The sequence below is a fragment of the Salvia splendens genome, chromosome 15 (genome assembly GCF_004379255.2).
Source record: "Salvia splendens isolate huo1 chromosome 15, SspV2, whole genome shotgun sequence".
Classification (NCBI taxonomy): domain Eukaryota; kingdom Viridiplantae; phylum Streptophyta; class Magnoliopsida; order Lamiales; family Lamiaceae; genus Salvia; species Salvia splendens.
The window spans coordinates 4,424,812-4,451,791 of NC_056046.1; the positions used below are offsets into that span (position 1 = coordinate 4,424,812).

At 37.8% G+C, this 26,980-nt stretch overlaps 5 protein-coding genes across 12 annotated transcripts; 3 read left to right on the forward strand and 2 right to left on the reverse strand.

Annotated features, from left to right (window-relative positions):
• Positions 1-524: 524 nt before the first annotated feature.
• Positions 525-2,544, forward strand: LOC121768851. Its single transcript, XM_042165433.1, has 5 exons — positions 525-931; positions 996-1,082; positions 1,715-1,864; positions 1,941-2,138; positions 2,227-2,544. Exons 1-5 carry the CDS (start codon positions 728-730, stop codon positions 2,326-2,328), a joined length of 741 nt encoding a protein of 246 aa, XP_042021367.1. The 5' UTR covers positions 525-727; the 3' UTR covers positions 2,329-2,544.
• LOC121768844 (pentatricopeptide repeat-containing protein At5g15340, mitochondrial-like) lies at positions 2,499-4,604 on the reverse strand. The gene has a single exon (XM_042165418.1). The coding sequence runs from the start codon at positions 4,565-4,567 to the stop codon at positions 2,675-2,677; it is 1,893 nt and encodes a 630-aa protein (XP_042021352.1). The 5' UTR covers positions 4,568-4,604; the 3' UTR covers positions 2,499-2,674.
• Positions 4,605-5,691: 1,087 nt separating this feature from the next.
• LOC121768840 (ARF guanine-nucleotide exchange factor GNOM-like) lies at positions 5,692-11,793 on the reverse strand. Of its 2 annotated transcripts, XM_042165408.1 has the most exons (4): positions 11,648-11,763; positions 11,005-11,073; positions 10,027-10,830; positions 5,692-9,581 (listed from the first exon to the last, which is right to left on the reverse strand). In XM_042165408.1, the coding sequence occupies exons 3-4, from the start codon at positions 10,759-10,761 to the stop codon at positions 5,994-5,996; spliced, it is 4,323 nt and encodes a 1,440-aa protein (XP_042021342.1). In that variant the 5' UTR covers positions 10,762-10,830; positions 11,005-11,073; positions 11,648-11,763; the 3' UTR covers positions 5,692-5,993. The 2 variants fall into 2 exon arrangements, with proteins under 2 accessions (XP_042021342.1, XP_042021341.1); XM_042165407.1 differs by lacking the exon at positions 11,005-11,073 and having other exon boundaries at positions 11,648-11,793.
• A 1,702-nt stretch (positions 11,794-13,495) lies between these two features.
• Positions 13,496-19,463, forward strand: LOC121768842 (CSC1-like protein HYP1). Of its 4 annotated transcripts, none has more exons than XM_042165409.1 (11): positions 13,513-13,633; positions 13,971-14,396; positions 15,181-15,333; positions 16,205-16,268; positions 16,365-16,574; positions 16,993-17,181; positions 17,452-17,750; positions 17,877-18,153; positions 18,327-18,602; positions 18,713-18,946; positions 19,058-19,463. In XM_042165409.1, the coding sequence occupies exons 2-11, from the start codon at positions 14,116-14,118 to the stop codon at positions 19,223-19,225; spliced, it is 2,151 nt and encodes a 716-aa protein (XP_042021343.1). In that variant the 5' UTR covers positions 13,513-13,633; positions 13,971-14,115; the 3' UTR covers positions 19,226-19,463. The 4 variants fall into 4 exon arrangements, with proteins under 4 accessions (XP_042021347.1, XP_042021343.1, XP_042021345.1 ...); XM_042165411.1 differs by having other exon boundaries at positions 16,365-16,538; XM_042165410.1 differs by having other exon boundaries at positions 13,536-13,633; positions 14,068-14,396.
• A 934-nt stretch (positions 19,464-20,397) lies between these two features.
• Positions 20,398-26,954, forward strand: LOC121768843 (CSC1-like protein HYP1). Of its 4 annotated transcripts, none has more exons than XM_042165415.1 (11): positions 20,398-20,501; positions 21,030-21,465; positions 21,952-22,104; positions 23,147-23,210; positions 23,300-23,509; positions 23,929-24,117; positions 24,803-25,101; positions 25,247-25,523; positions 25,661-25,939; positions 26,098-26,331; positions 26,438-26,954. In XM_042165415.1, exons 2-11 carry the CDS (start codon positions 21,185-21,187, stop codon positions 26,594-26,596), a joined length of 2,145 nt encoding a protein of 714 aa, XP_042021349.1. In that variant the 5' UTR covers positions 20,398-20,501; positions 21,030-21,184; the 3' UTR covers positions 26,597-26,954. The 4 variants fall into 4 exon arrangements, with proteins under 4 accessions (XP_042021349.1, XP_042021348.1, XP_042021351.1 ...); XM_042165414.1 differs by having other exon boundaries at positions 20,405-20,501; positions 20,984-21,465; XM_042165417.1 differs by having other exon boundaries at positions 20,406-20,501; positions 21,137-21,465.
• Positions 26,955-26,980: the final 26 nt, after the last annotated feature.

Consider the following 26,980-nt stretch of genomic DNA (forward strand, 5'->3'; position numbering starts at 1 on the left):
ATTTTGATTAAAATACGTGACGTTCACAACAAGGACTATTGTTGTTGAGAACGGAGGTAATATATTTATTATAGAAATGCAACTAAATAATTAATAATGTATGTGTAGTCCATAATATCACATACTAGCCGAAACTTGGTATTTTCCACAAACATAAAATTTGATAAGTAAAAATTTTAAACTCAAGTAATACACAAAACGACGTTGTTTACCCACATAAAAAACAACACTGTCTTTATATTAACCGATTTGATCACATACATTTTCAGATGTGTCATATTGAGTTCAATTTATGGAAAAATCAAATCATAGGAAATTCACTACAATTTGTAAATTCATAATATTAACAAACAATTTTAAATCTGTACAAAAATTTAAATTTAAACATAATTCATGGTTTTAGTGACCCGATTTTGAATATCATCAGCATTCTACAATGAACATTGAAACTAAATTTTCAAATAAATAAAAACATTAACAAAATCCAAAAATACAGAGACTGAAGGAGTAGCACGAGGGAGCAACATCATCATCAGAAAAGCGGTGGCCGCGATTGCAGCAGAGAGAGAGAGAGAGAGATGAAATGGGGCCTACTTGTGATGAGGTTGGCCACTGATAATTGGGCATGTGTAGGAAGCATAGATATGGTTGTCCTCTTCAATCTTAATTACCTTTCTCTCCAATCACCACCACTCCACTATCAAATTGAAAGCAACGACTGTAATTAATGACCGAGGTTGGGCCGCCGCCGTCGTGCCGGGCCGCCCTTGCACCCGCCGGATTCAGGAGAGACCGGCCAATTCTCAAACTCAAATGGCAAGGCGCCGTTACGAAACCTTTGCGGCTGATGAAGATAGACGCTCAAATAGTGAATCCAACCACCTACTCTTCACGAATTTCCACTGACATCCCTCTCTACGAAATTCCCGGGGTAAATTTACACTTTCTGCCTCTCTCTCTCTCTGTATGAGTTTGATCAATTTTGAAATGTGCAGGCTTCCTTTGATGAGTATTTGGAAGATAAGCCCAGGGTTTTTAAGGCCATCTTTCCAGATAAGCGTAGGAGCGACCAAATCAATCAGGTTTTCTCTCTCAATTTCTTTCCTTTCATTATGTAAAAAATAAACTAGGGTATAAATTGGGGAAATTGGATACATTTATTACTTCACTTCAATTCATTAACAGTGGAAGATAGCATAGAGATTATACCCCTCTAGCTCAAAATCTGATCTCCGATGCCCAAATCTGTACCATTGTAATTCAACTCTGAAGATTTAACTTGAAAACAGTGCCAAAGATGTAAATTAGGCAATAGAAGCTCAGAATCCCCCTAGCTTTTGATTCATATGCCTCCCTCTTAGGTGTTTTAACTTCCTCGTTTACGAGTCGAGATCTCAACGTTCATAGTTTGAAACAGCGAGTAAAGAAAGCTTGTTTCGTCAAGAAATAGACATGTGGAAATGACTACTTCATTAGCATACAAATACTGCCTTTTATGAAGCCTTGATAGTGTAGGAAGCTTTTTTTTGTTGTATAGCATCATGAAGTTGCTTCGAGCAGCCTTCCTCGACAATTTGGGGTAGGTTAAACGAGCAAGTGTGTTTCATGCATATGCACACTAATGGTGGCATGTCTTTCTATCTACCTGCACAATTTACGATTTTTATGTGTTAGTGAGTGTGTGATAATCTGATTTTGTGTTAGCTGCTTACAGGACGTGTGGAGGGTACGGATGCTACCAATAGAATTCCTATTTCTGACCGTGTCACCAGTAGTCGACATGAGGCTAAGATGTAAATCTAGTGGGATTGGATACCCACCCGGAATCCCTCCCGATATTTCAAAAGTTCTTGATCTTGAAATCGTAAGTAAATCATATATATACCCACAGTCATCACTTCTGCCTCCAACTTATTCTCAACGAGTTTTGCATCATGCAGATTAAGTGGGAGCTGCAGGGCCTAGATGACATTGTCAAGCCATCGGAATTCTCCCTATGCGTGAAAGGGGCTCTCTATCCTGACAGACGTGGATCACGCAGCAGGTTGAAAGGCCAACTACAGATGAGCATAAGCTTCGTCCTACCTCCCGTGCTTTCGTTGGTTCCTGAAGACATCCGAAGAGATGTTGCTGAGTCGGTTAGACATCTCGTCCATCCTGTTTTCTAAAGGCGCGAGTCGTTTCTTAACTAATTTTGTAACACTGCGGGTTGTTTGTATGATGCAGGTTTTGAAGAGTTTGGTGGGCAATATGAAAGATAAAGTAAATGGAAGCTTGACGGCAGACTATAGTCAATTCAAGAGAGAAAGACCAAAGGCTTTAGCATGATGAGATTCAACACAACGTGCCTCTCGCATGCAAAGCGAGCGCTCTACCATTTGAGCTACGTCCCCTTTTGTTATTCTTCCCTTATATCTAACTTTATATTCATAGCATATGACGCCTTAAAACAAAAGTGGCTAAATTTACTTTTATTGCATGAAAAAATAGAGAATTTGTATCATAAAATGGTAAGTTAAATCTTTTATCCATAAAATTGTTGTACATAGCATCTATTATAGATGATGATGGCCCTCATCATCATCATCTATCTAGACTAGATCACAAATTAATCCAGAGTTAGAAAAACAAATTCATGTGAGTCCTCATCATCATATATCTAGAGTAATCATGATCACCAATAATCAGAGCAAGAGCAACCACCATTCTTGAACTTGTGGAAACGGTTACGGTCTCTAATAGTAATCTCCCTACCATAGATCTTCGAAACCATCTTCATCGCCGAATGGCAATCTCTGCATATTCTCAAGTTCTTGAAAATACAAAGCGGCGTCCCAGCTTTGGTGCTCATCAGCCCAAAACACACCGCCAGTTTCTCACTATGAGACACCAACGCTCGCTCCTTCTCTTCCTCATTCCCATCCTCGTCCCCGGATATGATTTGGGAGCTCGTATCCGGTACATAACCAGCCATTTTCAACCTCCCTATCACCTCATCCAGCTTCAAATACACCTCGTTGATCCGTGGATGCGACCTCTCCCCTGCAGCGAACTGGTGCATCTTCCCGTCGACATACATTGTGCTGATCCCGGGCACTTTTCTGATCCCTCTGTTTCTAAGATCCTTCCGGAAAGAATGAGCTTTGGCCATCTTGCCCGACAAAGCATACATGTTTGATAGCAGGACGTGATGCTCGGTGTTGTGTGGATGCATTCGGGTCAGATCTTTGAGAAGGCGCTCTGCCACGTCGTGCGCTCTGTGCACACTGCAGGCGCCTAACAGGGACCCTAACACGACCTCGTTCGGCCTCATTGGCATGGCCCGTATCACGGCCTCTGCTTCTTGCAAACACCCTGCCCGGCCCAGGAGATCCACCACGCAAGCGTAGTTGTCCATCGACGGCCTGAGCTCGAACGTGTTCTCAAGCACGTCGAACAATCTCCGGCCTTCATCAACCAGCCCCGAGTGGCTGCAAGCGGCTAAAACAGCTGTGATAGTGACATCGTTTGGTTTGATCTCTTCTACCATCTGATTGAACATGTCGAGAGCCTTAGCGCCCTTCCCGTGCATCGCCAATCCACCGAGCATGGCATTCCATGTGATAACATTCTTCGTCTCCATGGACTTGAAGACCCGAACAGCAGTGTCGATCCGGCCACATTTTGCATACATGTCGAGCACAGCTGTGCCGAATTTGACATCTGTTGATGCGTCCGTTGTCGCCTTGAGAGCGTACGCGTGCACCCATCTACCCATCGCGACATCCCCCGATTGCGTGCAAGACGATAAGATGGAGCAAAGGGAGGAGCTCGAATCCAGGCAGAATCCACAACTGAACACCATTTCAGCAACAAGATCAAACGCCTCCCGAATAAGCCCATTTTCGACGTGCCTTGCGATCATTATCGTCCAAGCAATCACATTCCTCTCTGGCATTTCATCAAACAGTTTCATCCCTCTCTCCAGCCCTTCCCATTTCAACACACCCCACAAAAGCACAGTCCAAGAAACGACATTTCTCTCAGGCATTTCGTCGAACACCATCTTCGCATCATCCATTAACCCGCATTTCACATACATATCCATCACAGCATTCCGCGATTTAACGGAGAAATCCAAACCCATCTTCATCATACAAGCATGCCCTTGAATCCCGAACACAATGTTCCCCACCTTCGTGCAAGTCCCGAACAACGAAACCATAGCGATGTGGTCGATCGGGATGCCCTCTCTCCGCATCGAAACGAACAAGGTGAGCGCATCCAGCGCCGCGCCGTCGTGGCTGCAGCAGTCCACGAGCGTGGTCCAGTCCACGGCGTCTTTAAACGAGAGAGGAATTTCGTCGAACACCTTGCGTGCAGGCGTCGCATCTTTACATGCGGCATACATTTGCATGAGTACATTGCCGACGAATAGCTGGGGGAGGGTGAGGAGGCCGGAGGTGACGGAGGCGGCGTGAAGCTTGTGGCCGCCGCTGATATCTGAGCTTTGAGCGCGTGATCTTATGAGGGCCCTGCAATGGCGAGCCAGTGCAGAGGCGGTAGTGGGCGAAATTGGCCATCTCATAAGAGGAAAAAAGAGTTGCTGCAAATTTGATGTGAAAAAAAATTGAAATTGGCTCTCATCATTTACCATTCTATAAGGCGGACACGCCTAATAGCCCCGCCCCAGTTTTTATTCATAGCCCCAGTTTTGTTGTCCATAGCCTCAAAATTTTGTGTCCGTTACTATAGTGGACACCTCCAAATAGCCCCAAATTTTATAATCAACTATCATTTTATAATGTTTCAAGTAATTATGAACAAATTTATCGGGCTATACGTAATTAGAAGAACACGACTATACGAAGTAGAATTAATGAAATTGTTCATTTTCGACCCCAAATTGTAGTGAGAGAAATTTTTATAGATGTAGAGTTTGAATGGTGTGAAAATAATGAATGGAGTGGGGTGTATTTATAGGTGAATTGAAATGAAAAAAAAAATTAAAAATCGGCTATAGCCGCGGCTGTCGGGGCCGCCACTATAGGCGCTGCGCCTATAGCCGCGTCCGCCCCCATTTCGCCGCGTCCTCGCCCCGGAGTCGGCTGAAGCCGGTCCACCCCCCTACCGCCCCCATTTCGGTGTCCGCCCGCCCTCCGCCCCAACCCGCGGCTATAGCCGCGGGCGCCTTATAGTGGACACCCTTACGATTATTTATGTTTTTTAAGAGAAAGGGTTTATGTCCAATTGTTTGGGGTGTTTATTCAAAAATGTCCCATCATTTATGTAATTGCAGTTTAGTATTTCATCATTTTATTTTTGGGAATAAAATGTTATATAAAAAATTTCTGACGAACATAATATTCGTATGACAACTGAAATTACATTGAGTAATCGATATTTAATTTTGGATAGTTGATGTGTAACTTCAACTATGACATTGATTTTGATCGCCATAAAATTTTTGTTGGATATTTTATTCATAAAAATGAAATAATGGAGATATTAAATAGTGGAACATTTGGAATAAATATCCAAAAATAATATTTAAGCAAGCAAAGTCAAACTCGAAAATTCTGATGAAAATAAGCAAGTCATAATCAAGATTTGCCAAAATTAATTGCCATGTAATCGAAGGGGTGAAAAAAAAAGGAAAGCAAAATCCTATTGAAGAAAGGAAGCCTTTGAAAAACTACTAATTTGACAGAATAAAGTCCAATGTAATGGTATATTTAAGCTATATAATATCAGAGAATACGTTATAGTACAAACAATAGCAAGTAATACTTCTCTAAGGATACACTGCTGCAAAAAAGTTTCAACCATATTCATATATCATTACTCCTCTTCATCATCCTCCAAAACAATGGCCAACAGAGTCACCCAATTGATGCTCTTTACCCTTTACTATAAACCTAGGGCTTCCAATTTCTGTATCTCTAGGATTTTCAACATCTTCTCCCTCGGGGTGGGGGGAATGCACAACAAAACGGATGAACGAATAAATATCCTCAAGCTGCAGTTTCGTTTGGCGGAACAAGGACACTTCCATCGGGGAGAGGGCTGCAGTTAGCCTTGGCGTGATTCTCTTTCAACTTCTCTAGTTCTTCGCTGGGGAAAACTTCTGACTGCAAAGTTGGTTCTATGTTGTTCACGTGCGACCAAGTCAGTTGCCAAAAGCTGTCTCCTCCAACGGGATAGCAAGGGACAAGAATTCCTTTCGTCTTCATCACTAACAGAGTGTTCTTTAGAAGCTCCGGGACTAATTCATGGATCTTTTCACTTCTTTTCCCTCTGAATCTCATCTTCATATATTTTTCCATACAACCAAGCACCTTTAACCAGAGTTGGCAGAATGAAGTTGACTGGGATAGATCAACCAGGGCTTGTAAAAATGCTTTCGACAAGAGTTTGAGAGACAGTGTCATTGATCCTTCCACGCTTCGATACTCCTTGGCAGATTGTTGCTGAGCCATTTCCGGTAGTTCATCAAGCAATGTGAAGATCACGAGATCAAAACATTGCAGCCACAGTTCAGTCGGTATAGAGATGCCATCCACCCCTGTTAAGCATCTTTGTAGCAACACGATGGCATGATTCCTGACCTCTTCTCTCTGATCCACGCAAACTTTTCTCAATCCCTGCACAAGCCTCATCCACATTTCCAGAATATCCTGGGACATCTTAACTGCAGTTTCCTCACCCGCTGCTTCCTTAGTCTGGGAAAACCACGTCACCAGACAAACGACTGAAGCAGACATCAGGTCCAAAGATTTGACAGACCGATCGACATTGCCAACACGAGACTCAGCAAACTGCCTTGCAGCGTTCACGCAAAGCACATAATTAGCAGGTGACAGGTGGGCACCCTCAGACATAATATAAGACAGTGTCTCAAACCCTGATTCAGATGCCTCTGGGTGCCGAGCTGTGATTGAAACTAAGGATATGATTGTCCGCCAACCCAAATGAGATCTTATCTGCATTGCATTTGCTTTCACAAGATGCATGACCTCCTGTGTGATCTGCTCGCAATAAGCATCAGCTACCCGGGCATCAAGTTTCAATACTAGTTGCAGAGACTTGAGAAGCTCTTCAGTAAGATTTTCCTTGTAAGGAAGCAATCGCTGGCATATGCGAAGGAGACCAAAGACAGCCTTCTCTACAAGAGTACAAGGCATCACTGTTGATTGAACAACATTTGCTATGTGCTCATACACATTTTGCCATAGAAGCATGATCCTATCCCGATTGTTTAGAGTGATTGCAATCAGCAACTCCAGACAAAAAACAGCTGTATCTTCATCTTCTGAAGAGCTATTCCCTTTGAGAGGACGTCCTGCAGCCAAGACAAGAGCACGGACAAGCTCTGACAACGATTCTGCTTGTAGAAACTTACTCTCAGCAAAAATGCTATCAATGTGACAATTTTGTATTGTCTGCAGAGTACGCTGACGAGCAGCAAGCTGTTCTTCTGAGGGTTGGGGTGCAGGTTCTTCTGCATCATATGATAACAACAGGCTAAACCGGCTCATAAGCCCAGATGATTTCCTGGGAATTGTTGCTGGCACCTGAGCTACAGGTGAATAAGTAGCTGATGTTTTCACTTGACCATTATCAGTAGAAGACTCCAACTCATCAGTGGCATCACTCGCAAGGCGTGCAGGAAGAAGGCCAATTTTATGCAAACTCAAGATGCAGTCCAGTATATTTCTCCAGCCTGATCGAATACTGTCACTGTAACGGTTTGCAATGGTAAAAACTGCTACAGTTGCCATCTTAGCTTTTATGTCATGCGCAAAATAAAGAATTGATTTCTCATTGAAAGATGGACTCAACAAGGTTGTAAACTTGCAAAGAGAGATAACCAAATCATCCAAGACTTCACCCAGATTATACGAAGCTGAAAGCCTAGCGATGGCCAAGAATCCATCAATGCATAACTGTGAAACATCTTCATCCTCCGCATGATCAAGCACTACGGATATGGCAGCAATTGCAGGACCAGACAAAAGAGTAAACATATCATAGTCAAGGTGGGATCCTGAATCAGATACAATGTATGGCGATGTATGTTTTGCTCTGTGTGTCAGACCAATCCAGTGGCTTCGTGTCAGAATCCCAGCAGAACCTCCTTGATCTGGAACCATGCGAATTTCATTTTCACATATAGATTGATACAGCTCAGATAAGAAATCTCGAGGCAGATCATTTCCACCATTGATTTTGCGATTGTTACGTATGAAATCTTCTTCACTCATCTTCTTCTTGACCTGTGCATTGTGTTGGTCGGTATTGAGCAATATTATAGAATATGACAACAGCAGAGCAGCATCCTTATTGACCAAAATATCTGATGATTGCTCGTAATAGCTTTCAGAAAATGCTTCAAGCACTCTCTGTATCTTCTGGGATTCTCCAGGCAATCTGAAAGTTTCCAAGAACACGCGCAAAGCAGTGTCCAAATTCATGTTCCGGAAATCAAAAGTTCTAGCAAATTCATAAAGAACTTGAATACAGAATTCATCGTGACCTCCTAGAAATTCCCCAATCTTATTTTTATCTATTCCCACTGTATACCTGAAGAAAAATGCTACACTTTGGGCATCCAGTTTGTCAGGCAACAATTTTAATCCTTGAAGAAATTCCAGACCCTTCTTGGGATTCTTGTTAAAGTGATCAACGCCAATCATCAACTTCCTCTTGATGTTCTTTCTACTATGAACATATGGAACCCAGTGAACAGGTTCTCCATAATCATCACATCTGAGAATCCAAAAAGAACTATATTCTTCAAGTTCTGGAATGGCTTCCCTTAAACTTGATGAATCGTGCTCTATTCTTTCAGCCATGCCCTGAACCAAAGCAATCAGACCATCCAAAGCAAGCGTGTTCATGGCCGACAAAGGGCTGTTAACAGGAAAAGCACTCCTTGACAGCAGGTTAGCAAGGCCTTCAAACACATTTCCGCATGATATATCACAATCATAATTGGCATACAACTCGGCGACAAACATAGGCTGCCTGCAGAAGTCAATAAGCGCTTCCATAGCAACCTCTTGTTGTTGGTAAGAAGCTCCATGCTTACTTTGTGCAATCCTCAACAGCACATCGGAAATAAAAGCTTCAAGCTGTAGTTTTAATTTAGTTCGGAGATGGTGATAGAGATTCAGGACTATGCTACATACAGTTGAGAGAATAAGCGGGCTCATTGACAAGCCAAACTGCATCAGATTGTAAAATAGTTCTTCCTGTATCAGAGCTAATAATTTAGGATGATTCCCAAAAGAAGATCCGCCCAATTCTATCGCAGAATTAATCAAACCCAGTGCAAAAAGAGGAACATCTTCATGATATGCTATTGGATTGGATTTTGGACCCATTTCTATATTATCCATCACATTCAGAAGAGAGCACAAGAAATGAAATATTTCCACCATTGATGGGACTCCATATGGGTCCATCATTGAAGAATCATCCTTTAAGGAGCCATCATTCCCAGGAGAACTCTCAGTCTTTTCATTTTCAGATTCTGCAGGAATGCAAATTTCATTTTTTGCCTTCCCCTCAGAAGTAGGACTCTGTGTGGCGGCATTGTCCTGCAATGGGCATTCTAGCTTCAGAAATAAATAACTTAGCATGGCTTGTATCAGCGTAAAATAGTCATAGAAACAGAGAACTACTTAAAAATAATAATTTTTGTAATGACCACTTGATTTCAACTGATCATGTTCTTGCACAAAAAGTGAATTTTAGCTTAACTTACATTATTTAGGATTTGGAAATTCCCTAATACTATCTCTAAAATCATGTTGTTCAGATTCAGAAACTTATATGCAAACATTATAAACAATGGAAGATTCTTTCTGCTGGTTTACTTTATTCTAGTATCTTTATATTAGTGTTAGTCAGTGAAACAGTTCAACTTGTAAACCAAACTTATGTCTAAAGTTTATGGTTGGCATCAATATGATGGAGGCAAAAGCACATTTAGTTCATTTAGTTCGTAATGTTGGTATTAATTTAAATAAGAACACTTGTTACCTCTACAATTGAAGAAGACTTCTCTCCACAAGGTAATTGATTCCTTCCACCCTCCAACTCAGGAAGGTGCAAAAATATACACCTAACCAGCTCATGCATTGTGTGGCGAGATATCCTTTGCAGCAATTCACTTTTTGAGCTTGCTTGATGAACTATACGGAAGCAAGTATTCACAATGCTACATACATGATGATTGTTCAAATTAACAGATGCCTTGCTTTTCATGCAAGCCAAAAGAACTTGCAGAATTTTCATCAGAACAACTTCTTCAGAAGCAGGATCAGTCACCTCAAAACGACAGCTTGTGACAGCATCCACAATTAGGTTTAAGACATTGTCTACATTCACAGTTTCTGAGTCAAGTATCTGCAGATTTAAGATTTTGTAAACAGATGACAACGCAACACCAGTGATTGGTGCACCAGTTTCATCAGATTTAATGACGTCCAAAAATGGCTGGACGTACAGAACAGGATCAATGGTATGCCAATGATTTTTAAAAGAAAATATCTTTTTTCGGAGTTCCTTGAAAGATTTTATGAGAAAGTGCTCTATCTGCTCATCATCAGATGCATATTGCACTCCCCATCTCACATTTCTTCTCATCACAGCCAAAACCGCACCAATCTCAGAGTTCACCATGCATGCTAAAGCTCCGCCAGAAAGCTTGAATGGGAAATTGGGTTGCTCAGCCAAGCCATTGAACCCATTCTGCTGATTTGGCAAACTCGTCATCTTGTTTCTTTACTGTCGCAAATTAGGCTTCTAGAGCATACATAAAGTGCCCTGCAGCTCGATTTAGTACTGCATTTCACAGTTTATTCGTAGATTGACAAAGTTTAGTAAGATTGACTTCAAAATAATTGATGGCATGGAATATTAAATAACAAAAATGGTGGCTAGTTAATAGCACCTACTCTAAATTCTTAATACATGTTTAAAGAGGAACCTCAACTAAAGAGAATGAAATTGGACTACCAGATAACTAAAACAGCTCTCCAATTTGAGGGAACACTCAGTGCACAAGAGCAAAGTTGCTTTAAAAACCTGGAAAGAAAGGAAAATTCACTACATCGAGATTTGCCTTTGCCTTCACATGTAGAGACAAACAACTCAAAGCAAGCCGGATAGTATACATTAAAAACTAAGATCTCGGAAAGTAAGTATCCCATCGCCAATCTAAATGCAAGAGGTCTCAAATCACTGCTTCGTAAGAAAGTGATCTAATATACTATTATGATTGGGCAGATCAAACGAAAGAAAATTCACCCAATGTACCTGCTTAAAATCATATAGTAGCATAAGAAAAGAAAGCAGAATTCCAAACTCAATTCCACTCCAGAGAACAATACAGCCCCAAAATCACATCATACCTAACTACATTTTCCCGCCCCGCGAATCAAACGCATAGAAAACAGGTCGAGAGCTCAGATCTAAACCAGTGACAATGAAAGATCCAACACGCAATCAAATTCACATCTAGATCCCTAACAGCCGAATCAAACTCATAGAGGCTCCAGAAATGGGAAGTGAGGAGTGAGAAAAACAGAGAGCGAACAGCTTGATAATGAGAATTCGAAATTTCACCAAGCGAATAAAGACCAATCGGAGAGGGGATTACCGGTGCGATTGAAGATCGGAGACGACGCAACGGAAAAGGTAGTTTTTGCTTCTCCGCAGGGGGGCCGTCGCCTGCTTGCTACCTGCGGTGACGGAGGCGACAATTGTTGCGATTTGAATTAAAATAAAATAAAATAAAATAAAATAAAATAAAATAAAATTATTTGGGTTAAATGCGAAATCTGGGAAATCACGTTTCTCCGTTATGGTGAATAGCGTTTTTTGCGCCTCTGGCCACCCACGAGGCCTGATTAAAAATGGGAGTAATTAAATATTAGTATAATTAATATTTTAATTCATATAATTAATGGTATTTATGGTAGCATGCACGATATTTCCTACTCTAGATATTAAAGTGGAAAGATGATGTGGTGTGTCCTATCTATAATATATTGACAAATGAAAATATACATAACTCCACTTCCAATTAGAAATTACACATCCACACATGATAATTATCAAAATTTGTAATATGAAAATTATGAATATCTCATATACTCCTTCCGTCCCCGAAAAATATGCACTTTGAGTTTGGCACGGATTTTAATGTAAAATTGGTAAAGTAAGAGAGAAGTAAAGAAAAAAAATAATTAAAATATTGTTAGTGGGAAATGAGTCTCACCTCATTAGAGAGAAAATACTTTTTAAAATTGGAAAGTGCATATTTTTATGGGACAGACTAAAAAAAGAGTACATATTCTTGTGGGACGGAAGGAATATTACATCAAAATCTGTACCGAACTCAAAGTGCATATTATTTGGGGATGAAAGGAGTATATGCGATATGCAGTGAAGATATTCAATTTATAACTATTTGAAATTTCAACTCAATTTATAACTATTTGAAATTTCAATTCTTCACTTTAGATTTGGAATTGAAGATCTCAATACCAACTTCAAACCCCAAATTGCACATATCAAATGGAATCTTAACTATGTGTGTGAGTTGGTCAAGCGGTAGAGCCTAAGGGCACTCACGCCCCATCCGCCCCCCCCCTAATGCCTAGGTCGAGCCGATTGATCGACCGATGTGATAAGGTGCGTGATCATCCACTATTTCACATGCCTGACCGATCGCACGCCTGATGAACTTCTGATTTTTTTTATCTGGTCACGTAACCCTTGAAAATGCACGCCGATATGATTTAAAAATTTTGATCACGTAAATGTTAAAACTTATTTGTAGTTTTTTTATAGTTTTCTCGCGTTGTTCTTTTTCTGTCATTTTAATATCATGAAGATTTTACATATTGTATTCTTAAATTTATATTATTTTGATATTTTATTTTATTTGAGAAAACAAAATTAATTAAAAAGTTCAAAATGGTTGTAGGATGGATGGATTTAATGGGCGGATTATGCATATGTATGGGTAGGAAGATAAAAATACTGACGTAATATGGGAAAAATGGAGATAGAGCGAACTACTTTGAATGGCAAAGATCAAAAGTCTTGGGTTCAAATATATCATGAGATGATATTTAAATTTAAATTCAAATTCAAATTCAAATTCAAATTCAAATTCAAATTCATTTATCTATAGATCTAAACTAATCATCTCCTTATTACACTTATAAAATTTGATTAGTAGTTAAAAAGACAAATCTAACCTTTCCACTTGGCTGCCCCATCTGAAGACTGATCCTTCATATTGCATCTCTCCTTCAAATTAAAAACAAAACAAAACGAAATATCTCTTTCGAGATATTTTTCAGCCACGTGCGCCTTCAGCTTTTTGTATGTCGACTAAAATAGATAAAAAATTTTTTAAAGAAAAATGGATAAATTAATCACGCATCCTATCACGTCATGCCACAGCTTAATTAAATTAATGTTTTTCTTTTTTGTTTCCCTTTTTTTTCAATCTTTTTTTTTTGAAGATAGTTCTATTAAAGACTTTGCGACAGTTTACAAAAACAGAAACTGAAACCAGTGAAAGCTAACTCTCAGCTTCAATCTTCGAATTCTCTGCAAAAAAAAAACAGAGGTATGATATTTTCGCAGGGCTTTGGTTTTCACAGTCAATACCTAGGTCCATCTCGGATGCTTATGCCACAAGCTACTCGTTTTGTTTCTGGCAATCGAGCCAATTCAACTTTTGTGAAGTTTTGCAGTAGAAATTGATATCTCAAATCATATGCTCCGAACCTTTTTCTGTTCTGTTTCGAGTCTATGTGTATGTGTGTGCGCTTTTGAAAAAAGGAATTTCATAAACCTCGTTCACCATGTGAAGTGCGATTTTTGAGAATTAAGTAGATCAAATATTTGAAACTTTGCTTGACCAATTGACTACTTCTGTTCGCGTTATAATTTTCCTGCTACAGGAATTTTGCTTCCTTTTGCGCTGGTCTAATTATCGAGCTCATGCTTAGTTGAAGCTGAAATTAAAGTTTCAAATGTGATTCTGAGCTGGTGTTGCAGTTGTGGATGATAAAAGGGTTGAACAAGTTGATTTGAGAGTTCAGAGGGATGATTCTTTCTGCACTTGTAACCTCAGTGGGCATAAACACAGCTCTGTGTTTCATTTTTCTCATTCTCTATACTATACTGAGAAACCGTCCAAGTAATGCTGCACTATATTTACCACGCTTGGTTGCTGAAGGGAATCTTCGAGAGGGCAATGTACTTGGCTTGCGAAAGTGCTTATCTTCTTTCAGTTGGGTGAAAAGAGCATGGGAGGCTACTGAAGCCGAGCTTTTAGAAAATTCCGGATTGGATGCTGTGGTGTTCATGCGCATTTTTGTATTCGAGTCAGTGATAAACAAACTTCTTCTGAATTTCGGGATCTGTGGGGGAAGAATGAAATGTCATATTTTGTAGAACATAGTGCTGTGTTCTTGGTGTTTAAGTTCAGTTCTGAATTTGCGTGATTTTGTTTGACTCATGTCTTGTTTTTGCGTGTTTGGTTTTTCGTGGCAAAGGAATGCAAAAATACCTATAGAAATAAAATTTTAAACTTTTTTGACAGGAAAATAGCATATGCAAAGCAAACATTTGTATCTGCTTAGAAGAATGTAGAACATAATGCTGGAAAGTGGTTCTAGGTGGTAAAACTCAATTTCATATTCACGGAGTAATAAGTCTCGAAATTTTGTTTGAACTATATCTTGTTTGGCCAATTTGGTATTTTGTAGCAAAAGGATGCAAAAATACCTATAGAAATAAAGAATATAAAATTTCTTTGTCAATACAGGAATATAGTGTATTGTGAAGTAAAGTTGTGCATGTCTTGATGGCAAAATATCCCACATCATGATTTTCAACTGTCTGAATTGTAAACATTTTGGTATTGATTATGAGGGTTCATATTTCCTCTGTCACTGCAACTCAGTGATTTCCACTTTCTAAAAATTTAACTGGAGGGTTCTTGAAATGTAATGAGCTTGATAGTTTTATTGGTTGGTTCAATTCCTTGATTTATTCCGCCTAATGCTAAAAAATGCTGTCTGAAAATCTGATTGTTATGGTAATTTTTCTAGTTGTCCTTTTTCAGCAGCTTGACCTGATCACCCTACACTTTTTCCTTGTATGCAGGCTTAGAGTATTTCAATTTGCTACAATTATTGGAATATTCATTCTTCTTCCATTCAATTATATGGGGAACCAGCTAGATATTGACTTTACTGACTTAGCAAACAAGTCGCTGGAAACCTTCAGCATTTCTAATGTCGATGATGGTTCAAACAGGTTTTTTCTGTATTGTTTAATCAGTCTAAATTTTCCATGTAAGAACTAGTTTGAGCTGTGCATCTGTTTAAGTAGAAGAAAGACTTGGGATTATTCAAGTCTGTGTGCCTACTGCTTAACAAAATCAAGTCTGATGGACAGATATCAGTCAAGTAGACCTTTGGAAAATATATATACTGTCAATTAGGAGAACCCTTGATCTATCATTCCGAGACTTATTAACGCATTCTCATAACTCATTTCTATCCTTATAATTATCTGAACCTCGCTGGTCTAATTCTGTCTATGAAATGATCCTTTCACCTTTTTTCACTTTAGGCTTGAATTTAGTTTAGACTTACTAAAGTAGCACTCATGTGATTCTTGGATAAGAAAAGCAGTAGGGACCACCTTGAATGTTTTCCTCTCTTGCCTTGTCATCGACTAAGTAAAACGACGTGTTTGATGCACTGCATGAAATTGGCAATACTATATTACTATTATATTGAAAACATATGATAAGTATATTAAATGTTATTTTAACTATCAAACAATTGAACTAGTAATTATATACTGGAGTATATATAGAGAATGAAAATATTGTTATTGGTTAGACCGTATCTATAAGGACATTGAAAGTACTTTTTGACTGTTTAAAACACACTCACAAGCACACACTTCTGATGTTCCTGCATGACTTTGTTCTCAAATAATATAGAATATAGATGCAGATACATCTGTGGCGTTGTTCTCTCTTGTGTGATGTATCATGCTAAGTTTATATGATAGTAGAGTAAGCTAACACTCAACTTGGAAAAACATTTACTTTTTCTTAAGCACTCATACCTTTCTGTTTGCTCTATAAGTGACATAATGTTTTGGATTCTCAAAGGTTGTGGATACACTTCACTGCTGTTTATATATTCACAGCTGTCGTCTGTTATCTTCTTTACTCTGTAAGCATATTATTTTCATTTGACTTATGGAGTTTCTTTCATAGTAGATAGAAAAGTTAATGGTTCATAAAATAGTACTCCTACTTTTCCCTGCAGGAATATGACGATATTGCAGCATTGCGGATTTCTTCCTTCTATTCGTCAAAACCTCAGCCCAAACAGTTCACTGTTTTAGTTCGGAGTATCCCTGTCACTTCTGAGAAGACCTTCAGTGATAGTGTTGGGAGCTTTTTTAGTGAATGTTATCCATCCACCTATCTTTCCCATTCGGTAATTCATCGAACAGACAAACTGAAAGGGCTAATTGTAAGCAAATAGTTATGCTCTAACTCTTTAACCAAATATGTTATGCTAGATAAGTGTTGGTTCGTTCATTTTACTCGACCCGTTCAATGCTTTTGTCTGTCTTGAATACATCAACAGAGTTGTTACTTACAGAACACCTTATATACTGCATCTTTATTCATTTTATAAGTTACATTCTTGTTTGTTTAGATGCATGCAATCAAGGTATATGATAAGTTGAATGTATACTTTATGAAAGGTATCCTAGCCACCCAAGTAACTTCCGAGGTAAAAGAACTGGGAAGCACCCTTAGCCTGTACGTCTAGGTGCACCTTCATATAATTATGTGCAGAGGTCAAACTTCATTGTTAGATGCAATGCAAGTTATAACATCTACAATGTTATTTTTTTGCTGATATTGTTATACATTTTATGTAGAACGAGGCAGACAAGGTCTACAAGGGACTTGTTCATCTGAAATCAGAGGTCTCTGCACAGAAAATTTTCAACAGAGAAGGTTGTTTTGGCATTTTTGGGCAAAAATCCGAACCTGTAGATCAGTATGACAAGGATGTAGAAGATGTGGAGCGTAATATGAGTGCAGAACAATTTTCTCTTATTGGAGAGGTGAAGACCATTAACTTCTGTCATTGGTTCGGAATTGACCCCGTTTTTTTTCTTTTTCTTTTTGGAGGCCACTTCCTGATCATTCATATTCGTTGTCATTTACTTTCTTAAATTTAAAATACCTTCTATAAGTTGCTTCTCATATGACTTAGAACAGAAACTTTAGTATCATAATTACTGGTCTTTTTCCACTTCCTGTTGTATTGGTTCTACATTATGGTTTGGGAGTTGGGACACCATCTGATGCTCTATGTTTTCAATTTGTAATAGGCAGTTCCAGCTGCATTTGTATCTTTCAAGTCTCGTTTTAGCGCGGCAATAGTTTCACACCTCCAGCAAGGGGTTAATCCCACAGATTGGCAAACTGAGCCTGCTCCCGATCCCCAAGATGTATATTGGCCCTTCTTTTCTGCATCATTCATTACAAGATGGATGTGCAGTGTTATTGTTATTTTTGCATGTCTTATTATAACCATCTTGTTCCTTGTACCTGTTTTCATAGCCCAAGGGCTTACTAATTTGACTCAGTTGGAGACCATGCTGCCCTTTTTGAGTGGCATATTAAGGATGTAAGTTATTTTGTATATCAGTATGTAAAATTAAATTCTTAACTAGAGTTAGTCGGTTATGAATATAATGGCAGCTTGTTCTAGCTTAATAGTATGACATAAACTCTTATGTTCAAATAAATGCAGGAAAATCGTCACCCAAGTGGTTACAGGATATCTCCCGAGTCTCATCCTTGAGATATTTTTAGTTTTAGTGCCACCAGTCATGATTGTGCTCTCTTCCATGCAAGGACACGTTGCCCTTAGTCAGATTGAGAAAAGTGCGTGCATCAAAATGTTATGGTTCACCATTTGGAACATCTTCTTTGCCAATGTGCTATCTGGATCAGCCCTATACAGGCTGGGCATTATTCTGGAGCCTAAAAAATTTACTGAACTATTAGCAGTGTCTGTTCCTGGACAGGTATATTTCATTGACTCTGCACATCTTGTACTTCTTAATACATGTTTTCTACTCAGGCACTGCATATTTCCCCACTTATACTCAGGCATTTATAAGAAGTAGAATATTGTCTGTCACTCCTTTTATGTAGTTTCCAAGTAGTGCATAAAAATGATTTAATGTTTCTTTTTCAGGCCTCATTCTTCATCGCATATGTTGTGACATCTGGATGGACCGTTATATTTTGTATAGAACTTTTCCGGCTAAAGTTCCTCATTTTTAGAATTCTGAAAGGAGCTTTGTGTTGCTGTTCTAATGAAGATGAGTTCATTTCCAATCCATATCACAAACAAATCCCCAGGATTCTCTTTTTCAGCCTTCTTGGTATAATATACTTCTTCCTCTCACCCCTCATCCTGCCATTTGTAATGATTTTCTATGGCCTCGGATATATCATCTACCGTAACCAAGTAAGCCCATTTCCTCATCTTTGTACTTTAACTTGAAAGTGTCTGTCTCGTTTGTCTTTTGATATTTCACATACTGGCAGCTGATTTGTTTCATTGTTCTTCATGGGCAGCTATTGAATGTGTATATACCAAAGTATGAAACTGGCGGAAAGTTTTGGCCCGTTGTTCATGATGCAACAATAGTTTTCCTAATATTGATGCATGTTATCGCCATTGGGGTATTTGCTGTGAAGAAAGTTCATTTTGCTTCAACCTTAACAGTTCCTCTTCCAATTCTCACTTTGTTATTCAATAGTTATTGCCAGAAACGGTTCTTACCAAGCTTCAAAGGTTACCCCGCTGAGGTAAATTCGGCATTCTAGCTTCACTTTTCACTTGATTGATGCATATATCAGTTTCTTGACCGCTTGTTGTATGAGTGCCATCACCATCAACTATCCAATTTTCTGATGCAGTGCTTGATTAACAAGGATCGGCTCGATCTTAATGACCCCTCAATATCTTCTTTCTATGAGAGACTAGCCACTGCCTATGAAGATCCCGCTATGGAGGCAGGCAGAGATTATCTAGCCGGTGAAACTAGTGCAACTACTCCTCTTCTGCGTGATGTCTCTGAAGTCTAACGTTGTCTCTTCTTACCACGAGCTAGTGAGAGAGATTTGTAGGCCTAATTTATGTAGAGCAGAGTATATGGTGCAGGCTGAGTTAATCATCTCTTTTGAAATGGCTTTTCTCTCTTTGATTTCTGAACGTACACACTGATATGTCTTTCTACTGTCTGTCTGTATAAAAATTGTATACATGCTTTTGGTTTTATACGATTATATTATACATGTGGTTTCACTTTGGTTATGCTGGAAATAGTTTCTTTGTATGACAGATTTTCTAATCAGTCAATTCCTTGGAAAATTTGCTTATTTTAGACACAATCACAACTCACACACAATGATGCAATATGTTGAATCCACTCTTTTTTTTATGGAAAAAGGTAAAAAGTTGGACAATTGAGCACATGTAGGTTGAAGGATCTATATTGGGTTAGTTGCCAAATTGTGTATTTTAAAAATAAGAAGTATAGAGATTCTAAATCATGGATGCAGGTATCAGTTTGCTATATTTTTTTGTTTGGAATATATAATAAATGAAGTGGAAACTTCTTTATATATTCCTTCTACTATCATTTATTGCATTTCATTCGATTGTGAGATTCTCGTCCACGTGCCACAATTTGTGGCACAATTATTATGACACTACGCAAAGATTGAGATTTTCAAATAAATAAGGTTTAGTCTATTTTCAGATATTCCAGAGATAAGATTATAAACTATATTTAGTCACTTACTATATATGCCGAAATTACTATTGTTACTATTTCCTACCCGCATAAAGTTTATTTATTTACATTTCAAATCCATTTTATTTAACTATCAACAACACGAATATTAGTGGGAAATTAATTTAAATAGTTACACACACATATATATAAACTAAAATATTCAGCTTATTGTATTACTATCGTATTTATTAGTAATTTTCAATACTTATCATTCATGACAGAAATTCAATATTGTAAAAGAATACAATTTCGAAAATATGTGATATGGAATTCGAAATACGTTGCCAAAATCACTGGATTGTAGCATAGTCCCTTTTAGTTTTCGTAGTTTGAAATTATATTATACTACTGCTAGTTTACTAGGAATACTTTACTGTTACTTTAAAATGTTAAATATGAAGTAATAAAATATATTACACCACTCTTTTTTGTTTATATTATTTCTTTTTTTCCTCTCCTTTGCAACTTTGCGACAGTTAAATAAACAGAAAATAAACCAGTTTTTCACTTCGAAACCAGCGAAAAGTCTTCTGCTTCAGAGTTCGAATTCTCTGCATACATAGGTATGATTCTTTTTCCCTCTGAATTTATTTCTCAAGTTCTACCACTTAATCAGTTCATTTGTTTATCGATTAGGGTTTTGATTCTCCCAGTCAATTCCTAGATTCATTTTGGATGCTGAAGATGTGCTACATATTTATATAATGTGATCGATATTTTAATCGGTCGAAACTCAAAATTGAGGCGAAAAACACTGCTTGCAATAAATTATCGTGATCGTTTTATGTGTGACAGTCAGGCTTAGTTTTTCTAGTGTTCTGCCGTTGGAATTTATATGTGTGTGTGTGTCTATGTGTTTTTTTAAAATTTTAAAAACTTGTTCATCATGTGATGCTGTACTTGAGAATAAGTTAGATCATAGATGTACATGTTACATGTATATGTGTGTGTGTGTGTGTGTGTTTTAAAAATTTCTAGAAACTTTCACCATGTGATGTTAACTTGAGAATGAAATTAGATAAAATCGTTGGTGTCTCCTATACAGCTGAGAATGATACTTTGCTTGAGCCAGTTACCTTCACCTCTGGCAGATTTGTGGATAACCATTTTGCTTCCATTTGCGGTTATCTGATTAACGAGCTGCTTAGTTGAAGCTGAAAATATAGTTACAAATGGACTTCTAAGTTGGTGGTTGCAGTTGTGGAGCATAATAAGTTTGAAAAGGTTGATTTGAGAGTCTGGAGGAATGATTCTCTCAGCACTATTAACTTCAGTGGGGATAAACGTTGCGCTGTGTTTTCTCTTTCTCATCCTCTACACAATACTGCGAAATCGACCAAGTAATGCTGAACTCTATGTGCCACGCTTGGTTGCTGAAGGGAAATATCAGGAGTATAATGCATCTGGCATGAGAGGGTTCTTATCATCTTTCAGTTGGGTGAAAAGAGCATGGCAGCCTACTGAAAATGAGCTTTTGGAAAACTCTGGATTGGATGCTGTGGTATTCATGCGCATTTTCATCTTTGGGTAAGTGGAAAAGAATGAACTTCTTAGTTAAATTTATGATCTGCATAGACGCATGAAATGTCATCATTTGTAGAACATAGTGCTGATATGGGGTTAAGTCAGTTCTAAATATATGGAGAAATATGTAGCGGAATTTTGTTTGAATTATGTCTTGTTCTGCAAAATTTTCTTTTTTGACAGGAAAATAACATATGCAGAGACATTTATAAGTTTTTATTGAGTAATATTCTGCCCCATGATATTTCATAGTCTGAATCAAGAACCTTTCGGTATTACTTATGACGGTCGTAGTTTTCTCTGCCCTTGAAACTAGGTTAAATAAGCGGTTTTTCCACTTTGTGATAGTTTAGAAAAATGTAATGAGTTTGATAGATTTATTGTTTGGTTTATTCCGTGATTTATTCTGCTCATTGTTTGCAATTACTGTCTATAATTCTGATTGTTATGGTATTTCGGTATTCTGCTCATTTTTCCTCTTGTATGCAGGCTAAGAGTATTTCGGTTTGCAGCAATTGTTGGCATATTTATTCTTCTCCCATTCAATTATATGGGGAACCAGCTGAATATTGATTTCACTGACTTACCGAACAAGTCGCTAGAAACCTTCAGCATTTCAAATGTTGATGATGGTTCAAACAGGTTTTTTGATGTATTATTTATTTATTTATCTAATCTAAATGTGTCATGTAATAACTAGTTTGAGTTGTGCGTTTATCTGAGCACAAGTTAGCGTGTTTCAAGGCTCTATGCTTGGCTAAATCCAATCTATAGAACAAATATCCACACTCAGTTTAACAAGAGTCAATTAGGAGAAGCCATTGATCTATCTTCCTGAGACTTCTTATCACACTCTCATTTATGTCTTTACATTTTTCTGAACTTCACTACTTTGAACCCGTTTGTCAAATATTTTCTGATTTGTATTTTAGAAAGAAGGTTTTCATCTTTTTGTGGTGCTTATTTTTTGTTGCTGGTGTCTTCTTAATTTCCTTCTGGTTAAAATTTTGGTCTTAAGAGTAGAACCCATGTGATTAATAGATAAGGACGACAATAGGGTCAAGCTTGCATGTTTTCTTGTCTTGCATTGTCCACAAGTCAAGCAAAACGGCCCGTTACATACTTCAAGAGTATGAAGACATTTTGCCATTCTCTTTCATACTAATATAATTTCTAATTATTGCTAGATATTTAAAATTTAGTACAATTATATATAGACTGTATGGTAACTTAATTAAATATTATTCCAAATATCTAGCAATAACTTTAGAAATTATAAGAAAGAAAACAAAAAATGTGTTTCTTTATATTCTCAAATCATATTTAGAGGCACAGTCGGATTACTTTTTAGTGTTAAACTCAATATAATATTTACTCCATATTAATACTATATCTTGTTAACATTGGTATATGACTTATAGTGTAATTGAGTTTTTACACACTATCGAACACTTAGTAGCCCTTATTATAGTACTATATACCTGGGTTGTGTGGTTACCGAATATGTGTAGATAGAGATAAGATTAGAGGCTTGCAACATTGGTGTTATGTGCTTGTAAAGTAAGTTAAAATTCACCTAAAAGAACCGGTTACATCTTGCTTTTAGCATTCACACCTTTTATTCGTAGTTTATTAACTTATATGTCGGGTCTATTAGTGACATGTATTTTTTTCATTCTCAAAGGTTGTGGATACACTTCTCTGCTGTTTATATTTTCACAGCCGTCGTCTGCTATCTTCTTTACTCTGTAAGCATATTATTTTCATTTCCTGGTAATTTTTCTTTCATAATAGGTAAAAAAGTTCATGGTTCATAATGTTATGTTTTTTTCTGCAGGAATATGACGACATTGCAGCACTGAGGCTTTCTTACTTCTACTCTTCAAAACCTCGGCCCAGCCAGTTCACTGTTTTGGTTCGAAGTATTCCTGTCACTGCTGGGAGGAGCTTCAGTGAGACTATTGAGAGCTTTTTTAGTGAATATTATCCTTCCACCTATCTTTCTCATTCGGTGATTCATCGAACAGGCAAACTGCAAGGGCTAGTTGTAAGCAAACTGTGTAGATCTAATGCTTTAACCAAATATTCTTTAGTAGATAAGGGTTGATTAGTTTCTTTTTCTTGTCATGTTTAATGCGCCATTGAATTCAGTTGTCCCTCTTGAACACCAGTGTTGTTTCTTGTAGAACAACTAATACCTATTGCAGTTTCTTAATTCTGCTGGCATATCTATTCATTTTATATATTACATTCTTGTCTGCTTAGATGCATGATATCAAGTTATATAGTGAGCCCAATGTATACTTTTGTAACGAAAATTATGCCAGTGACACAAATAAACTTCAGAGGTAAAAGAATGGGGAAGCACTTTATATAATCAAGTGCAGAGGTCAAACGTTATCGTTAGATACAGCATAGCATTTGTTATGTTACATGTTTGCTGACATTGCTCTATATTTTATGTAGAACAAGGCAGACAAGACCTACAAGAAGCTTGTTCATCTGGAATCAAAGAAATATCCTAAACAAAATTCCAAAAGAGGTTGTTGTTTGAGTATTTGCGGCCGAAAAGCTGAACGTGTAGACCAGTATGAGAAGAAGCTAGAAGATGTGGAGGGTGATATGAGAGCAGAACAATTATCTCTTGCTGGAAAGGTGAATATCATGAACTGGTGTCATTGGTCCAGAATTAAATCTCCTTTTTGTGCCTGGTTTATCTAAATTGATTACTCCCTCCTATCCAGAACATAGTGCACACCTTGGTGTGACATGCGTTCTTATAAAAGTGCCCATTTTGTAGTTTTTTATGTTAGTTAATTCTAGATGGTGCTTGGTCATTATTTTTTTATAAATATGTAAATGAGGGTAAAGTATAAAGGAAACATGTCTATAAAAAGGAAAGTTAAAGAAGTGTGCATTTTATTCTTGGACGAAGGGAGTCAGAATTACTGAGATAAAAGAATCCTAAGATTTAATCAATTGACTGATCTGTCACAGAACATAATAATGATAGATATATTTGTGTTACCCATTCCACAATTAAACAGATTAATCAGTAGAAATGTGCCTGATCTTAAAATTGCAAAGCATTTCCTATTCAACATATGGGGTTGTTATAATAATGTGTTCTTTCATGGAGTATAACACAGAGTGATGAACAGTTATACTCTTACTCTCTAACTTTTTCTAAATCTAAAATTCTGTAGATGCGTTGCTTCTCAGAAGGCGTTCTTACAGAAACTCAAAGTATTATGATGACTGATCTTTTTCAGTCATATTTTGGTGATTCTATATTTTAATTTGGTAAACCTTCTGATGCTCTATCTTCAATTATCAATAGGAAGTTCCAGCTGCATTTGTGTCTTTCAAGACTCGTTTTAGCGCTGCAATAGTTTCACACCTCCAACAAGGGGTTAAACCCACAGATTGGGTTACTGAGCCAGCTCCAGATCCCCAAGATATACATTGGCCATTCTTTTCTGCATCATTCTTCAAAAGATGGATGTGTAACATTGCAGTTGTTTTTACTTGTCTTCTTATAACCATAATGTTCCTTGTACCTGTTCTCATAGCCCAAGGGCTTACTAATTTGGCTCAGCTGGAGACCTGGCTACCCTTTTTGAGTGGCATATTAAGGCTGTAAGTATTTGCCCATTAGTATTTTCTAGTACAAAATGTGATCTAGACAATTCCTTACAAGCTTTAATGTGTATGTCATATGGTTATTAGTTATGAAATTAATCACAGCTTCATTTTATGACGAAACTCTTACACATTAATGCAGAGAAATTGTCACCCAAGTAGTTACAGGATATCTTCCGAGTCTCATACTTGAGACGTTTCTAGATTTAGTGCCACCAGTCATGATTGTTCTTTCATCCATTCAAGGATACATTGCCCATAGTCAGATTGAGAAGAGTGCATGTATCAAAATGTTATGGTTCACAGTATGGAACGTCTTCTTTGCCAACGTGTTATCTGGATCAGCACTATACAGGTTCGATGTCTTTCTCGAGCCTAAAAGAATTCCTGAACTATTAGCTGTGGCTGTTCCTGGACAGGTATTCTTCATTTTGACTGTTAGCATCTCGTATTTTTCTCTCCTTTTTCCTGTAGTTCTCAAGTAGCAATGGCGCAAGGCCATATTTTCTGGACATCATATTCTTCTAAGTCATGAATATTATGCTTTTCTTTTCAGGCTTCATTCTTCATTGCGTATGTTGTAACATCCGGATGGACCAAAACATTTTCTTCAGAACTTTTTCGGGTGAAGCGCCTCATGTTGAATATTTTGAAAGGAAGTTTGTGCTGTGACTCTGATGATGAACTCGAGGTCCCTTCCAATCCTTATCACAAAGAAATTCCCAGGATTCTCTTTTTCAGCCTTCTTGGTATAACCTACTTCTTCCTCGCACCCCTCATTTTGCCATTTGTAATGATTTACTATGGCCTCGGATACATCATCTACCGTAACCAGGTCAGTCATCGTTCTCCTTGCTGTTCCAAGTTGATGTTATGTCGTCGCCTTATAGATTTTGTGAATATGTTATGATAAGACTGACTGCTACCGTTTATTATTTCGAATATTAGTGTCCCATAGTGTAGCTGATTTGTTTTATTGTCCTTCTTGGGCAGCTATTGAATGTTTATTCACCAAAGTTTGAAACTGGTGGAAAGTTTTGGCCTGTGGTTCACGACGCGACAATAGTTTTCTTAGTATTGATGCATGTTATAGCCATTGGGATATTTGGTTTGAAGAAACTCCCTTTAGCTTCAAGCTTAACAATTCCCCTTCCAGTTCTCACTCTGTTATTCCATGGTTATTGCCGGAGACGTTTCTTACCTAGTTTCAAAGGTTTTCCAGCTGAGGTAAATTGACATTCTATCGTGGCTTATCACTCAAAGTTAACGACCTGTCATTTTCTTGACTGCTTGTCTTATCAATAAAATCAACTATTTAAAATTTATGATGCAGTGCATGATCAACAAGGATAGACTTGATCAGAACGATCCCACGATATCTTCTTTCTACGAGAAACTAGCCACAGCCTACCAAGATCCTGCTATGGAGCGAGTCAGACGTTCTGAAGCCAGCGAAAGTAGCACAACTCCACTTCTGGCCAGTTATAGATGAAGTCGAACTTTTGTTTTTTTCTCACCGCAAGATTGCATTTGTAAGCATAATGTCTGTACACTTGCTGTGTATATGCTTATCTTATCAACTGATTTCTGAAAATACACATTTCTTTGTCCTTTTAGTGCCTGTCTGTAAAAAAACTGTGATTTGCACCTCTCACTCTCTCTTGTTGAAACATTTGGAGGCTCAAATCACTTATTAACAGCTATGAAGATTGTGCTGTAAATTGTAGTTAGTTTGTTTATTTGAGTCAATTAGTTGAGATTAAAAAGTTGATTGTATAATGGTGAAGAAGAAGACTGGTGGGATTTTGATGAAACTCCATGTGGAGCAATCAGAATTGATGGTTGACATATTCCTTTCCTTGTGCTTATTTTTGTA